This window comes from Gekko japonicus, unplaced genomic scaffold, assembly GCF_001447785.1.
Source record: "Gekko japonicus isolate JY-2015 unplaced genomic scaffold, Gekko_japonicus_V1.1 scaffold1555, whole genome shotgun sequence".
Lineage (NCBI taxonomy): Eukaryota > Metazoa > Chordata > Lepidosauria > Squamata > Gekkonidae > Gekko > Gekko japonicus.
This window is the reverse complement of record NW_015165865.1, coordinates 225,143-242,994: the sequence shown is the minus strand read 5'-3', so window position 1 is coordinate 242,994 and position 17,852 is coordinate 225,143. Positions and strand designations below refer to the sequence as shown.

The window sequence follows — 17,852 nt, the reverse complement described above, 5'->3', positions numbered from 1 at the left end:
AGAGCAGAAATAAGCAGCATACCTGTTTTGTCTTCATTTTGTGAATCACACTTCCTGCGTAATTCTGGGATAGTCTTGAGAGAAGTTACAGAATACTGTAAAATAAGAAAGAAATTGAATTTGTTCAAGAGCCTAAGTGGTATAAAATCTGATCATACAACCAGTAAAAAATGTGATTGTTTTAATAAGCCACTATATTATCCAGCACTTTGCTAAAGGCTTAGAATAGTTTTATTGTGCTAGTTACTAGTCCCTAGCCCCAATGCGACACAGCAGTGCCACATAAGGACGAACTCTCCTGTCCACGGGATGCAGCGAACAAAGCATGCTATTACTGCTTCAGGCCCACAGCATAAACTGAAACTGGAAAAACTGTGCACTGATTTTTTTAAATTAAATAATTTTTATTAAATTTTGAATAAACAAAATAAAAATAACACATAAACACTAAACATAGTCAACTGGAATATTCAGATCAAGTGATTAACTACAAACTGTAAATATTGACTAGCCCTGTTCCAGACCGAGGGTTTCCTAAGAGGTTCCGACTTCAAGTACATTGCAAGACTGCTGGGAACATCCCGGATCAATCCTCATAGCCAGGTAAGTATTTCTTTGTATTTTGATGGAATAAAGCTGATGACAGTTCAGAACACAAATTTCTCTTGTTGGGAGGAGAAGCTTGCTGAAGATGATATCCCGTGGCAGCTTCTGTGCTGGGCACTCAGGGCCATTGCCAGGTTTTTTTGTACACTAAGCAAGGCTACCTTCTGCCGCCCCCCGCCCCCCCCGTGTGCCCACCAATTTTCAAAGGTAAATTCATTTTAGGAAGAATGAAAAACAAAAAAATTGAAATTTACAGATCAGTAATTTTTGTTAATATTACTAAAGTACTCCGCCAACCACTATAATCAGTGGTCAAGGCACACAGATGTTGTCAACATACAAAGTACCAGCATAAGATCTGGTGATTTTATAAGATCCTCACCTTGGATGTTGCCCTTGCAATCTACTAGTTGGGTGGCTGAAAACTGGATGGCTAACTCAACATAGTTGGAGGCGTATGTTATTTCAGCCAACTGATTAGTTCTGAGGAGAAGAAGGGGGAAGATAAATGGAAAACTGCACACGACAAACAATGAGAGTACTAGGGTTGCCAGCCCCCACGTGGGGCCTGGGGATCTCCTGCTTTTACAACTGATCTCCAGCTGACAGAGACCAGCTCCCCTGGAGAAAATGGCTGCTTTGAAGGGTGAACCCTATGGCATTGTACCATGCTGAGGCCCCTCCTCTCCCCAAACCCCCCCCTCTCCCAGATCCACCCCCAAAGTCTCCTGGTATTTTCCAACCCAGACCTGGCAACCCTATTGAGAGTTGACATTATTGCACAATCTCTTCATTCTTGCTCAGAGCTATGTCCCACTGATCTCAGTTTTAGCTGCTCTTGAGTAAGTGTGCCTACGGCTGCAGCTTGAACAACAACATTCAAGGTATAGTTCCAGCAAACTTTGTCACAGAACATACATCTTCACAAACAACTTCATTTATACCCATTATCCATAACCACTTTTTACACCTTTTCAGACAACCCAAGCACATATAACGAATGTATATTTTATGGGGAGATACAACGTTGTAGGAGAAACTGAAACTTACTGTCAACCTAGCCCACCTTACTGGTTTGTTGTGAGGATAAGATGGAGAGGAGAGGGCCACGAAGCTCATTTGATGACTGGGATCCAGCCCCTCTCTCTCTCTGCCTGACCTACCTCAAAGGTTGCGAAGAGAATAAAATGAAGAAGGGGAGAACTGTGAAGATCACTCTCTTTAGTCTAACCTACCTCACGGTTGATGTTGTGAAGATAAAATGGAGGAGAGAGAAACAGCATACAAAACCCTAAAGTCTCTGGAGGAAGGGTGAGAGGGGAAAATGGTGCTGAACAAATACAAGAGTAAGGGGTTAACTTGGTGGGTGTGGAACCCTCAAAACCCTTCATGAGTTAGCAATGTAATTCTCCCCTCCTCCAGTTTATCCTCACAAAAACAGCCCTGTGAGGTAGGATAGACTGAAAGAATGTGAGTGGCCCAAGGTCACCCAGCGGAGACACATGGCTTTGGCCTGGAGGGGCTTTACTCCCACCCGCAGCTGCACGCCCACGCAAAAGAGAGCCACGCTCAGAGACAGTCTCAGCGTTGCACAAGTGAGCGGTGGTGGGTGCCTTGGTGGAGCTCAGATGCGGCCCCAGCACACAGTCATTGAGCAAGCATTGCTGGTTCGACCCAAGCTGCCCGTGGGAAGGACAGCCCCTGCAGGTAGCCTGCCTCTGGACAGGGAAGCTCTCTCTGGCCATCTCTGCAGGCGCCTCTCCCTCTCAGATTCCTTGGCCACTGATCCCTGGCTGCGGTGCTGCTCCTGCATGTCTGAGCCAGGGCTGCTGGTGGCCATTCTGATGCCCTGCAAAGAGAGCAGCTCCTGGCAGAAGGAAGGCACTCTCTCACCCTGGGGAGGTGGAGGTGGCTGGCCAGAACTTTGGGGCCTGAAAGGGAAGGGCCTCGACCCAGACGAGAGCCACTCGGTGCGTTGGCACCCCAGGCCAAGATACCACCACTGCCAGTCCCTAGCAGAAAACACAATAATGGACAATGGAGTCAGAGCTGCTGTGATCAAAGAAAAAACTCCGAAAATGGACTGCCTGCCAAAGACTCCCAAACGTTATGAAAGTTATACCACTAAAAATTAACAACTTCTATTGAAAATAATACACTTTAGTAAATAATAACATCAGTACTAACAAATGCACAAGTTACAAGATACCAGTTGCCAACTAATCCAAAAGGATATAGTTAATCAAATAAAGAAATAGCTAGAACATCCTATAAACACATACAAAGTAATTACATGAAGACATAACAATCACAATGAGGAGTAAAGAAGCCAGTACATGAAGCCATTACATGAAGACATAACAATCAACAATGAGGAGTAAAGAAGCCAGTAACAGCGATACAAGGTCCCAGTTTACTTCCCTTGTTTCCTTAAACGTTCCTCAGTGACTGAATACATATTAGCTTGTCCACCTTTTTTAAACACCTGTGCGCTCATCTATTAGAAACAGCTCTGCTACTGAGACACAACTACACTGAAACACAACTCTGCTCCTGAAACTACTCTGCTACTGAAACACAACTACACAACTACTGAAACACAACTACACAAATGATCAATAGTAGCTTTCAAGAACAAAGCAACTTCTCATATTATACCGAACCTGGGATATAACAGGTTTCATTATAGTTTCTGATAATTTGCCAAATACATGTCAAAATCAAATTAAAGTTCACAAGACAATATGCCTCTAAATGTTTCAGAATCACTCTGCTGACTAATTACAGAAATAACTCACTGGGCTGATGCAAATGAAGCTGAATTAACCTGCCAATCCATGGATCTGATTTACCACTTCCATCTCAATAACTTTTGATAGGGAGGGGGTTTTGTATTATTAATTCCATAATACTTTTATCTCTGAGGATTTGCAAAAAAAATCAGCCATATTACAAACCAGTCTGGTGTAGTGGTTAAGTGCGCAGACTCTAATCTGGGAGAATTAGGTTTAATTCCCCACTCCTCCACTTGCAGCTGCTGGATGATCCTTGAAAGAGCAGTTCTTGAAAGAGCTCTCTTAGCCCCACCTACCTCACAGGGTGTCTGTCATGGGGAGGGGAAGGGAAAAGAGTTTGTAAGCTGCTCTGAGACTTCAAGTGGTGGGGTATAAATCCAATCTCCTCCTCCTCCTCTTCTAATATTCATGTAGAATAAGGCTTGTCTTCACATACATGAAAAACTGGAAAAACTTACACTTGCCTACCCTGGTCTTAACTAGATGCTCAGAAATACAAATGCTGCATTGGCTTATCATATGAGCAAAATCTTCTGAAAGTGTGTCAGGGTTCCCAGTAATCACACTCAACACCAGGATCTCAGAAGATTCAGTACTTGAGACAGAATGAACTCTTGTGTCAGGAATGGCAGGCAAGGCACGGGGCTTTTGGGATATACCCCCTTCAAAAGAGCCCCCCTGAAACCAACAAGCCAATAAGCAAGCATTATTAAGCGCGGGCTAATGCCCGGCCGTTAGTTTTTAGGAAGCTTGGGAAGAAGCACCTCTAGCCTCAAGGACACCTGCAAGATAAGCGCAAGCATAGGAGAAGGAGTGGGGGAGGCGAGAGAGCACATCCTTAGACAGAACATTCCAATGCATGAGAGCATTAGCTGACATTCTGCCCCTCCAAAGAACCCCCCCCCCCGGCTTCTCTGGGAAGGCTGAATGAAAGTCTCGAAGGAGCCGGGGTGTGTGAACATCAGAGGCTTCCACCCACTCCCTGCATTGCAGCCCGAAAGCCACCTACTCAACCAGGTAAAACAAACGGCCCCTTTTCAGCTTAGAGTCCAGAATCTGAGAGACTTTGAAATGTGGTTCACCATCCACCATCGGGGGGTGGCACAGTCAATCCGGCCTCCACACATTTGGCCTCGGGTCCTGTTTGAGAAGGCTATGATGAAAAACAGGATGCAAATGTCTCAAATTTTAAGGCAAGTTCAACAGTCACATCATTCAGCACATGAGTCACCGGGAATGGGCCAATATAATTCCATCCCAACTTTCTGCTTGGTTGCAACCCTTTGATGTTTTTGGTGGAAACATAGAGAGTGTCCCCAGGTTGTAGGTCCCACCCTGGTGACTGTTTCTTATCTGCTTGCATCTTGTAAGAGGCTTTAGCCTTGTCAAGTGCCCTCCCCACAATGGGCCACACTGCCAGCAGCTGTTTACACCAGTCCAACACCTCACTTCCCTGGGGAAGGGCGTCCGGCAAGAAGGGTAAGGGGCCCCCTTCATAACCATACACTGCTTTGAAGGGGGATACCCCCGTCGAGAAATAAAGAGTGTTGTTGTAGCAATATTCTGTGAATGGTAACAACTCCACCCAGTCATCTTGTTGATAATTAGTGAAACAGCGGAGGAATTGTTCTAAAATCTGATTCATCCGTTTGGTTTGACCATCAGTCTCTGGGTGGTAAGCACTGCTAAGAGCTTGTTCCACCCCAAAGACATTTAACAACTCCCCCCAGAACTTCGCCGCGAACTGGGGACCCCGGTCTGAAATGATCTTGCAGGGGTATGTATGTGTTGGTGGATCACATGCTGCATGAATGCCCTGGCCAGGGTCCATGCAGCCGGCAGCTTACTGAATGGAACGAAAGGAGCTTGCTTGGAAAACAAGTCAACAATCACCCAAATCACAGTTTTCCCCTTGCCGGGAGGAAGATCAGTAATAAAATCCATGGAGATCACTTCCCAGGGCCGGTCCAGGGTGGGGTGCAGCTGTAAGAATCCCGGGGGGTTCCCAGGGCTGGACTTACACATAATGCAGGTTTGGCATGATTGCACAAATAAGGAAATATCTTTGTGCATGCCTGGCCACCAGTACTGGCACTGAAGAAGATGAAGGGTTTTCATGTAACCCAGATGACCAGCCAGCTTGGATCCGTGTGCTGCTGCCATAACCTTGCCCCGCAGGGAGCTGGGGACAAACAGTCTATGCCCTGTGTACCAACAGCCATTGCTGCACTGCTCTAAGCCCCTGTCCCCTTCTACAGCCCTGCGATCCCCGTCCGAGAACTCCGAGGCAAACTTCATTTCCTAGCCTCCCTCGGCCACTCCCCACAAGGCTTTTGCTTGGGCTCTGGTGGTAACCACACCTCCCAGCTGAGTGGGTGAGAACATAGAGTCAATGACACCCTCCCTTTGGCTATCGTGTTGGCGGAGGCACGAGAAGGCGTCCGCTAGGGAGTTAGACTTCCCGGGAAAATGATGGAGGGTGAAGTGGAACTTAGAGAAGAACTCTGCCCAGTGCACTTGTTTAGCATTCAGGCTACGAGGGGTGAGCAACGCCTCTAAGTTCTTATGGTCTGTCCACACCTCAAATGGCCCCCTGGTCCCCTCCAGTCAATGCCTCCACATAGATAATGCTAGCTTTATTACCCCAGCTTCCTTATCCCACACTGAACAGTTGCATTCAGTCGAATTGAACTTGCAGGATATGTAAGCAAGAGGGTGTAATTTGTCGTCATCCCCCTCCTGCAAGATCACCCCCCCATCACCACATCCGAGGCGTCTACTTGTACAATAAATTTTTTGTTTTCATTGGGATGAGCTAACACGGGCTCCGAAGTGAACAGTGCCTTGAGGTACTCAAAAGCCTCCTGACACTTCGTAGTCCAGAGCAACCGGGTGCCTGGCTTGGTGCTCTCCAGGCCCTTTCTCTTAATTTTCAGGAGGTCCATGAGAGGTAGGCTGACTTAGGCAAAGTTCGAGATGAAGGCCCTATAAAAGTTCGCAAACCTGAGGAAGGACTGGAGCTGGCATCGGGTTCTAGGTGCCTCCCACCCCAGGACATCTCTGACCTTAGCTGGGTCCATTTCCAAACCTCTGGGAGAGATGTGATAGCCCAGAAAATCCACCTCTGTGCTGTGGAATTCACACTTGAACAGCTTTGCAAACAGTTTATTCTCATACACTGTCTGCAGCACCACCCTCACTAATTTCACATGTGATTTCTTGTTGGGGGAGTATAATAAGATACCATCTAGATAAACAAGCCCCCCCCCTGAAAAGGTGCTTGTTCAATACTTCATTCATCAAGTTCATGAAGACCCCTGGAGCGCCCTGGAGCCCAAAGGGCATGACTCAGTATTTAAACTGTCCCAGGGGGGTGTTAGATGGCGTCTTATACTCGTCACTCTCTTCGATGTGCACCCGGAAGTACGCATCCCGGAGATCTAGCTTGGTGAAGATTTTCCCCTTAGCCGCCTCTGCCAGCAAGTCTTTGATCAGGGGCAGGGGGTAGGCATTGGTGGTTGACACTGTGTTCAACCCTCGGTAATCCGTGCAAAGCCGCAGGCCCCCGTCTTACTTTTTTCGGAAGAGGACCAGGGTGGTGAATGGGGAGGAAGCTGGTCAGATGAAGCCCCTGGCTAAGTTCTTATCAATGAATTTGCACAACTCCACCTTCTCCCCGGGACTTATGGCATATAACTTCCCCTTCGGTAGTTTATAGCCCGGTAACAACTCAATGGTGCAATCAGAGTTTTGGTGGGGAGGTAGCTCGTCTGCCTCCTCCTCCTCCTCAAACACTTGGGCCAGGTCCTTATACTCTGGGGGATGGTGGAAAGTTCTTCCTGGGCCAAACACGCCCACACCGATTCATCTGGGTTTTTTGACCCCACGAGGCCTCCCAGCTGTGGGATTGGCACTTGGGAGTGATGAACTGCACTTTCCCCTCATCCCACAAAATATATGGGTTGTGGTCGTGGAGCCACGGACTTCCCAGCACCAACAGGAATCGGGAGGCAGGGGTGATAACAAAAGTACGATGCTCCCAATGATCCCCCGCTCCCATCCTCAATGGGACAGTCTTGTATTTGCACAGCTCCTTCATGGGTGAAAATGATAGGGTCCATTTGGGTGAAAATGATAGGGTCCGGGAGCTGAGTCACGTGGGCATCTAAGCCCATGACTAGTGAGGGATTAAGTATTGAGCGCACCCCAGATTTATCAAAGCCCGCACCCTCACATGGGTTCCCATAAAGGGATTAATCACAGTCACAGTCACAAAGAAGAGAGGTGTGGTTGCTCACCATCTTTGGCGCCTCCTGTTTCGGGACCTGCCACTCCGCACCTCTTACAGCAGGTCCTGGCCTTTTCCCACTGGCTCCTCCTCACTCTCGCTCCTCGGTTCAGTGCTTCCCTCCAGGATGCTAACTTGCAAAACGTGTTGGAACTTTGGCTTGGCCTTTTTTCGCAGGGGGTGTCTTGGTGCTTCTTCTCTGACTCCTTTTTGGCTGGAGGCTGTACCACGGATCCCGGATATGTGGCTCATACATCCAAGCATTCAGGGACATGGGGTGCACACTCCGTAGGATGGTCTCGTGAATTTTGGGGTGCAACCCCAGGTGTTACTGCTCTTCCATCACCCCATCCAGCCACCCCTGCACCTTGGCCGCTTGGTGCTTGAAGTCTTCAGTGTACTCATGCACCATTCTCTGGCCCTGCTTCAGCATGCGCAGATAGTTGTGTGCTTTTTCGCTCTCCAGTGGATCTTCATATTGAGCCCTCAGGGCCCACATGAACTCATCCACTTCCTGTAGCTCAGGCCCCTGCACATTGTGTGGGCTGATGTACCAGTCAGCCGTGCCGTCATGTAACTTGGGGTTCCGTTGGGAACAGGTGGCCCCAGTACTGGATGAACTTCTCCACCTGCACCACAAAGAATGCCAGCTTTTCTCGGGGGCCATCGAATGTGGCATCCAAGAGCTCTGCTGGGCGATGCTCTGGTGCCGGCGCTGGGGGAGGAGGCGGTGGCGCCTGATCTTTTGGAGGCCCCAGAGGTGGCAGTGGGGGGGAGGTGGCTGAGCTGGCAGGGCTGGTGCAGGGTGCTGCAGTTGCAACTCCGCCTGAACCACCTGGGCTACCAGGCTAGGTATGTCCATCACTGCATCTTCGAGGGCGCATGACACCCAGACCTGCATCTGTTTGAGCTGGGACAACCTTTCCTCCCAGCCACTCTCTTCATCTCTACTCCCACGGTGCGGCCCCTTCTTGGGTCTATCGTAGCGGCTCGAGCTCCCAGGTGCTGGAGTTAACATCCACGTCTCCTGGGTCTCAGCCTGGAATAGACCCCACTGGCGATGCATGCCAGACTCCTTGGGGTATCGAGGAATGGCACCCCCTTCCGCACCCAACACTGGGATCATGGTGAACGGCACCAGCACCTGTAGATTGGTGAATGGCACCGTGGTCACCAGTAGCACAGGTTCCTCTTCTCTGCTCATCTCGATGTAGAGAGAGGGGGGTGGAGGGTATGGTAGATTCCTGTCACTCTGTCAGGGTTCCAAGTCAATCACACTCAACACCAGGATCTCAGAAGATTCAGTTTATTGAGAGAGAAAGTACTTAAAACAGCATGAACTCTTGTGTCAGGAATGGCTGGTGAGGTGCGGGGCTTATGGGATATACCCCCTTCAAAAGAGACCCCCGATACTACTAAGCCAATAAGCAAACATTATTAAGTGCAGGCTAACACTCAGCCATTAGGTTCCCAGCAGGAAGCTCAGGAAGAAGCACCTCTAGCCTCAAGGACACCTGCAAGATAAGTGCAAGTGAAGGACAAGGAGTGGGGGAGGCGAGAGAGCACACCCTTAGACTGAACTTTCCAACGCATGGCAGCATTAGCTGACAAAGTGCCACTCTGCAAATGGGCAAGATTGGCAACTGCCTGTTTCATCAGGGGCAGATCGGCCAGTGAGGCTGCTGGGCAGAGTACTAGTGGGTTGATAGCCTGGGGGGCTCACCCCCCCCCACTGGAAATACCCAAACCTGGGTGACCCACTAGGGCAACCCCAATCCAAAGAGAGGGATGAGCAAAATCTGGAGGTGCAGGGAAGGAGGGTTTACCATGACGAGGGATGCACCCACCTGCCCATCTCAACCTCACCACAGCAATGGATGGTACGCAACCACCAAGCCTGGCCTCAATGAAGAATGGGACATGCCTACCCAGCCTGGTCTCACTGTGCCAGGGACAGGGCATACCCAACCAGTCTGGATGCATCAGCCTGGCCTCACTGCAGTGAAGGATGGGATGGGTCCACACTGCCTAACCTCACCTGATGAGGGACAGGCCAATGTGGCCTTACCCTGCCCAGCCACTCAGTGCAGCCGAGCACCTCTGGCTTGGGGCTTACTGGGCAGGTTCTCCATTCCTTCCTTCGGGGTAGGTGGGGCCAGAGAAGGCTGGGAGCAGGGTCTTTCTGCAGGGTCATTTCCCCCATCCACCTTGTATTTCATTGTCTGTGGTGGCTCTAACTTTCTGGAACAGACTGCCTGAGGAGGCCCCTTATGTTTATCAATCAACAGAATGTGTAGAACAGAAATCTTCAGGAGGGCATTTTTGTAAATTAATTAGAACTGTGCTACAACAGAACAGCAGAAGAAAATGCTTGATAAGGTATAGATTTTTTGTACTTTAAAAGGTATAGATTTTTTGTATGTATTACCTTCCTTTTACTCCATTGTTTTCTACATTTGTTACTCTCTTTCTGTATTATGGTATGTTATGCCTTAAACAGTTATTTTCTTTTTTTTTGCACTGTTGTCCAATTATGTAATCCTCGTCCTACTGCACTATTAATTCGAGTTCTTTGCTGTCTAGGATTGTAATTTGCTCAGGGGCAGCAGGCCAGATCCTGTCACTGGGCTCCAGGCCCCACCAGGACTCGTCAGTCCAGTGGGAGCAGAGAGTGAGGCAGAAGTAATGTCACTATGTCTCTTCTGCCTTGTACCTCAAAGTGACATCATGATATCGTAGGAATTTGCCCATTTCTATGGTAAAAACCATAGAGATGGGTCAATTCCCACAGTATTGTGTCAGCACTTGCAAGTACAAACTGGAAGTGTCATTGCATCATCGTCCAACATTGCTTCCCCCCCCCCCCAATGCTCCTGCAGGTTGCCTACCCTGGGCTGGCCATCCTATCGCTTTCTGATTGTTTTACATTCCGTAATCAGCCTTGAGTCTCAGCAAGAACGGCAAGCTATAAATCAAGCAAAAAATTAAATGTACAAGTACTGTGTTTAAGTTCAATCACAATATTTCATAGAATGTTACTTTACATTTCTTTTGATGTACCTGAAACTGCTGTTTGCCAGCACAGCAGTAAAATTCTAAGTAGCATTATACCCTTCTAAATCCACTGAAGTCAACATGCTTAGACAGGTATAACTCTAGGACTACACTGTAACTACACTGTAATTCTTTCTTTATTATTTTAATGAGCTCGTACAAAGGGCTCCCAGCCATGGGGCGCTAGAAGAGCTCTTCCTCTGGCAACTGGCCAGTGAAGGGGGACTCCTCCGTGCCCTGAATGTCCCACCACGGTACATCCGAGAAGGAACTGAGAACACATACCGGGACAAGTGTTTGGTGGTCGAGCGCATTGTGATTGAGAAAAGCAAGTTCTACAACAAAAAGTGAGTGTTGGTCTAAGCGAAGGCACCAAAATCCAAGCAGAAAATCCCCCTTAAACAAACCGAGAGGTGGGGACCCTATCTCGAAAGAAATAAACATGGACTTTGCAAGGAGAAATCTGAAGGGGGATTGAGCATAAAGCGGTTGCAGGCTAATATAAAGAACTTTTGAGAATTTACCAGGCGTTTCCAAAGGTTTCTGAGACTTTTGTAACTTTTTTAAAAAAGTAAACGACTCTCAAACATGGCGCCTCCGAGAAGGGAGGAAAAAGATAAGCCATTGAAACTGAGGCTTCCTCCCGGAAATGCCAGCCCAGTGAGTTCTGTGTCTAGACTAAGGGAGCGGTGGCACAGGTGGTAAAACGCCTGCTTTAACAACACTCGAGCAGCCACTATGGCTGTTCGAGTCCCACCGCGGTCGGGGTGAGCTCTTGACCCTAGTCCTAGCTCCCACCCACCCAGCGGTTCGAAAGCTGAAGTAACTGACGGCGAGTAGATAAATGGGAACCTACCCTTAGAAGGGTAGGGGGCACCCTCCTCTACGGAGGTGCGTGGAAGGCAACGACGACGACGACGACAGCTGCAGCAGGACATCAGCTGCAGCAGAATACCGGAGGTAGCGGCATGGCGTCGAGGCGGCAGCGAGCAGTAGCAGCAGAGCCGAAAAGGAGTGATCCCTGGTGGCCAGCGGCAGAAACAGCAGGCGGCTGTCTTCAGCAGAGGCGGAGGCCCAGCGACGTCATCCAAGGGCGCAGCGGAGCCTGAAGGACGCAGCCAGACTGGAGGAGGACGTCACCTGTGTATCAGACCGCCTGACTGCCTAAGTGCCAGGAAAAGAACATCTAGCTGCCGGGAATGGAGCCGAAAAAGAACAGCTGAGCCGAAGAGACATCAACCTCCACCTGGGTGCCGGTAGGCAGCCCCACCCATAGAATCAATGTGGCCTTAGTTAGGGTTCAATGTGACTAGCATCCCACAGGTAAACCACCCAGAGACCCCCAAGGGGGTTAGGGCGGTATATCAAATCAAAGTAATAAATAAATAAATAGACAGGACAGCAATACAAACTTGCAGACAATGCTGGCTGAGGCTTTGCACCCTCTTCTGGAGCAAATGACATCATTACATGCCGAACTCGATGCGCAGCAAAGTCAGTTGAATGAGAGTGTTAGAAAAACAGAGAAAGTGGAACAAGACCTGAAACAAGTCGATGCCAACTCTCAGAAACTTAAAAAGCAAATGCAGGTGATGACAAAAAAGAGAGTATCTGATGAAACTCAATTATTACAGCTGCAAATGGAAAAAGCAAGCTATGTCTTAAGGTTTCAGGGTGCCCTGGAAGCTAAGGGGGAGAACCTGAAGCAGATCATTTGTGATTTATTGGGCCAGGTGGCAGATTTAAAAGCAGAGTTTCTACAAAGCGAAATAGATACGATTTATAGATCGTGTTCTGAATTTACAAGGAAGAATAATCTGCCCGGCGAGATTGTGGTGAGATTCTCCAGGAGACAAGTTCAGGATCAAATTCTGAAAGCAATAAATGGAGCTACCTTGAAGATTAAAGACAAAGAAATAAAGGTTTTGAAGGACATTCCATTTGAAATAAGACAGAAGAGAAAGAAATACAGAGACTTGGCATTGTTCTTACAGAAAAATAATGTCACCTTCCAATGAACTTTTCCAGAAGGCCTCCTAATGTCAGGTTCAACAGTCAAACAAATGGAGTACAGTCTTCCAAGAAGCATATACTTTAATTGTCAGTACTATTGGTCAGGAACACAAGCACTGTTAGGAATGAGTGTGTCCCGGTTCCGACCGGCACCTCATGGAGTTAAGGGAGCTCCCGGAGCCAACAAGAGATGGAGGGAGCTCCCCGGGAAAGCAGCTGGCGACACTTACCCAAAGAGGTCGGGAAGAGGGGAGTGGATCCAGCCGGAGCCCACGAAAGCAGGAGCAAGTGGGGGCAAAGAGCGTGCCCGGCGACAGCCAAGAAGAGGACGGGAAGGACGCTCTAACGCGACCGCATCCAGGACAGAGCATTGGCAACCCTGTGGGCCGGGGGCGCACTCGAATGCCCGGTCCATGGCTCGAAGACCAGCAGCCCAGGCGATGGAGGAGGAGAGACCAAGTGACAGAGAGGAGCGTCCCGCATGCTGGGGAGGGGCCACGGGATGGATAGGAAGGGCGGCGGCCCCGAGCCCAACATCAGCTCATTTAAAGGAGGGAGGAGCCTGGGAAGGGAGGGCGGAGAACGCCGAGGGGGTAATAAAAGAAGGGTTAGAGGAAGCCGATGAGGAGTTTGTCATGGGCTGGCTCGAGAACTGAAAGGAGAGAGAGAGAGTGACTGAACTACGGGAGGAATCGCTGGAAGGCCAGGCTCCACAAACGGGGAAAGCCCAGGTGACGCAACCCATTGGCTCCCCGGTATCTGAGGCTGACTCTAACCCCGAGAGCTACCCTTCCTCGCCACTCTACCTCCTTTCCTGGGCTCTTCGCGCCCTGCCGTCCTGACTTTGCTTGGGAGAAGACTCGGGAGGAGGGAAGTCTTAGGCTTCCAGGGGCGTCCCTTCTCGAGTCAACACGGCAACGGGTGGTTTTCCCCCTCTCAGGACAACAGGGCGTGACAGAGTAAAAAGGGAAAGCTTACCGAGGTATACAAAGTTCAAATGACATCCCCCCCACCCGCGGGTGGGAAGGAATAACTGATGCAGCTGAGCTGGGAAACGAAACCAGTCACATGGTTGATTAATATGAAGACACTACAACTAGACAGTGGTACAAGGTTACAGATAACAGGAGAAGCGAGACAGAGAAAGGAATGCAGCACCCAGTCGTACACAGGTCAGGCGGGTGCCCCCTCAGTCCATAAACAATATGGCAGCGTAGCTGACACCTCTTTAAATTCAAAGATAAGAAAGAAAAAATTGACTCCGTTGAAAAGGCACATGAATTTCTACAACGACAGACTGGTCCAGCAGACCAAGAAGATAAAGACAACGGCAGCAGCAAGGAAAGTGAAGAAGAAGAAGGCTTGGCATCTTCTGATGAGGACTCAGCTTCTGAACTAGGGGCCACGGTTACCGGTTGAGAAACAAAAAGGACAAAAAATGAAAGAGTTATATCTCTTTTTCAGAGCCTGTTTTAATTGAAGTTTAATTATATCTCAATAGAGATCTTTATATAGCCAGTTTTACTGGAATCCTGATATAAGCAATAAAAAAAATGTACTCACTTATTGTAGCTATGTTAAAGCACATACACCTATAAGCTAATACTATAAACATTTGGAATGACCACCATCTCTTGGGTTTTTAGGGGTTTTGCTTTACTTTCTCCCTTAGTATGTAGTTACCCTCCCTTGTTTCTTTGTAGTTTATAGAAAATGCAATTAAAAAATCCTTTATGGGGGGGCTAAAAAAAACCAAAAATACCCCAGCTAAAATACCCCATAATCCATGAGAAAGGGTACATAGCTAGGGATCAGTAAGGACTGGGAAAATGTGGTTCAGTTTGTGGTTCGTGGCATGCCTGGTTTGTGAAACATGGACCATCACAACCTTTATTGGCTAAATGAACCAGTTCTATTTGTGATGTGGTAGAAAGTGCCACCCTCAGCATGCTAGAGACACCAAACTCACAGGGGATCTCTGGCTGACTCTCCTCTACCAGCCCTCCAGGTTTTGTGAGGATTGTATTTATGGGGTCCAAGTTATGCCCCCCCAAATAAGGTACCCCAGGAAAGTGCCTTCTGGGGAAATGACAGGCACAGGTTCAGGATGTTCAGGAGCATATAGAATAGACCCTGTGCAAGCTAGCAGCATCAACATTGCAAGGGATCTCTGGCTGATGCTCCTCTACATGCCTGCCAAGTTATGTGCACATTTGACTTCATGGATCTGAGTTATGGCCACCCAAAGAAGATGGCCCCAGGAAAAATGTCAGGTGCAGGTTCCAAAGTGTATAGAATGGACCCCCTGCAAGCTATACACACCAGACACACAGGGAACCTCAACCTGCCACCCACTTCTCTACAATCTCTCCAAGTTGAGACAAATTACATTTCTGGGGTCCCAGTTATGGACTCCCCAAAAAAGGTCTCCCCAGTGCTATCTCTGGAAAAGACAGCTGCAGTTACAGGAGTCTATGGATTGGCTGAGGAACAAGCCAGTGTCACAAAACTCACTGGGAAATTTCACCTGGGTAGACCTCCCCCCCAGCCAGACACTGAAGCAATGCAAGCATCCCCCCTATGCTCACAGCCCCCCGTCCAAATCTCCAAAGGCAGGTTCTGAAAGACAGAAAGGTTGACATCCCCAGAATTATGACAGGGACTCCACAAAGTTACCCCACAGCAGCTTGGCGGGCACCCCAGTCACACCCCAGCCAAGCGAGAGAAGCATGCCCACAACTCTCAGCCCCCCCCCCCGGCTGAAACATGCAGGTCAAAACCAGAGCACACTCATCAACTGCAGTGAATTCTTCTACTCTGCAGAGGAAAAGAAACACCTGTCAAGCTGTCTGGGCCACACCCAATTCTCTACAGCAGGGGTGTCAAACACGCAGTCTGGGGGCCGGATCAGGCCGCCGGAGGGCTTCTATCAGGCCCACAGTGGAACTGGCTGTCTTCTGCTTCTTCTTCCAGTTCTGCTGCTGCTGCATCATTGTAGGTCTGCAGCTTACAGATACACACCTGAACAGCAGAGTCAAGATTGCAACAGCAAAGACATTTTGATGCAATGTTAAATAAACAAAATATTGCAAGAGTGCTAATGTTTTAAGCATATTTTTATTTTAAGTTAAAAAAAACCCTTTGTGTTTGTGTCCTTTATAAAGTTTATATCTCCGCTACCTGGCATTACATTTTATGACACACATGGCCCGGCCCAACAAGGTCTCATTTATGTCAGACCTGGCCCTCATAACAAATGAGTTTGACACCCCTGCTCTACAGGCTGATTTGGAGTGACAGAAAGGCAGTCTTATGGACCAGCCAAGTCCAGCAGAGCAAAGAAATGGAGAAAACTCCACTGAGGGAAAGGCAGCCAGCAGACCTGACTTCTGCCCACAGCCAGCAGCAGAGGAGCTGCAGGAAGAGGCAGTCTCTGAGGGGCCAGATATAGATCCTCAGCCAGGAACCAGTACACTGGCCCCTCAGCCTCCCAGCCCTGGGCTGGCAACAGAGAGCCAGTTGCCGGTCAGTTCACCCCCTCCCCCATCACCAGAGCCTTAGGAACTCCATAGGAGGAAGACCTTCAAGACAGAAGGTGCAGTGCCCACCTAGCAGCACATCACTGAATGGGAACTCTGTTACTGGCAGCCAGCAGTGCCTTTTAAACTTTGGAGGGCTTCTGTTGGTGTTTCCAAGGATGAAGATGTCCACCCCCCTCTTGTTTTGAAGCTTTGTAAACAGTTTAATTGAGTGGAGACAGTCTGTCTGGAAATGTATCCATTCATGGACTGCCACGAACTGCCACAAATAGCACAGAAGTTCTTGGAATGTTCATTCCAGTCGCCCTTCCATGAACATTGCTTTGCAAACCACAAAATGGCCAAAATTCATGATGAAATTTAGTTCAAGAGCCAGTTTGTGCCCAACCCTATACATGGCATGGGACTCTGTCTCAGAGCTCCCTACCATGCGGACTTTGAGCCAGTAGTGTGGCACTTTGATGGTGGGAAAAGCACAGAGTGGGCACTTATCACTACTTGGCAAACACTTAGGGCAAATGCTTAAGAAGGAGAGCAAAGTCCATACTGTGTGGCTAACATGTCTCATTGCATGTTACCTCCTCTCCAGAGGTCTGGCCTGAATCAGTGACCGTGCACTGACAGGTAAGCAAGGGTGGGAATCCAGACCTGCTTCCCCATTCCCTTCACACAAGGCTGGTTGCCTCCCCCCCCCCCGGCAAAGCTGCCTCCTGCAGTTGAGCCCAACACTGTGTTCATGCTGGGGTGGCCTGATCCATGGCCTTGTGACACTATGGCTCCATCTAGCAAAGGGAAAATATCCTAGGAGAGTTTTCTGGGAGATATGCCGGGGGGGGGGATCATTGACAGGGATCAATGGTCATTTTTTGGGGGGGAGGTCTAAGCAGCTGCACCACATTTTTTGATGGATCAGTCTGCTGGGCATCCCTTGGATGTGTTCCCTTGGAGATCAGACCCCTGTGCAGCAGCTGTAGCTGTTGTGCTGAATCAATCATTTGCAGTTGCTGAGCACTTTTACACAGGATGGATGGATATCGTTTGGATGGCACCATCATCTGCCTTGAGGAGGGTTCTAGGAGAATTCCCCACCCACATGGCTGGGCCTGTGGTCCTTGCCATGGTGTCACAGATAGGACTGTGCCCAGCACAGTGCCTCTCCTGTTTTCAATCATTGCAGATGTCTCTGTTTTACTTTCATGCAGATGGTGATACAACAGGGAGGCAGTGGCACATGACCATGATTTGTTTCCCTGCCCCCACTCTACTCAGTATCCAGTTCCACTCTGTCTCCTGGAGCATTTGCCTCGGGCAGCTTTCTGACCTGGGCATGTGCCTCACTTAGAAACCTACTGTACCACGGACAGCTCAGCCTGTCTCCCCATGGGCCCAGAGAGTTGGCAACTTGATTCAACAGACCTCTTCATATTTTGCAGTTCAGTAACTTCTCCCCCCTACAATCTCTGTCTTCCCCTCAGAGCTTCCCCTTCACACATCCAAGAAGGTGGGCTCTGGCTCAGAGATGCCCATGCTGGGATGGCTGTGGTTGGTTTTTCACAT

General features: G+C 48.9%; 1 protein-coding gene across 1 annotated transcript in view; it reads right to left on the bottom strand.

Moving 5' to 3' along the window:
* SNCAIP (synuclein alpha interacting protein) overlaps positions 1-17,852 on the bottom strand; it is a 157,231-nt gene that overhangs the window by 42,620 nt on the left and 96,759 nt on the right. Inside the window, exon 3 of the mRNA XM_015411238.1 lies at positions 23-95. Within this exon, the coding sequence (XP_015266724.1) occupies positions 23-95 (73 nt within the window). The remainder of the gene's footprint in view (positions 1-22; positions 96-17,852) is intronic.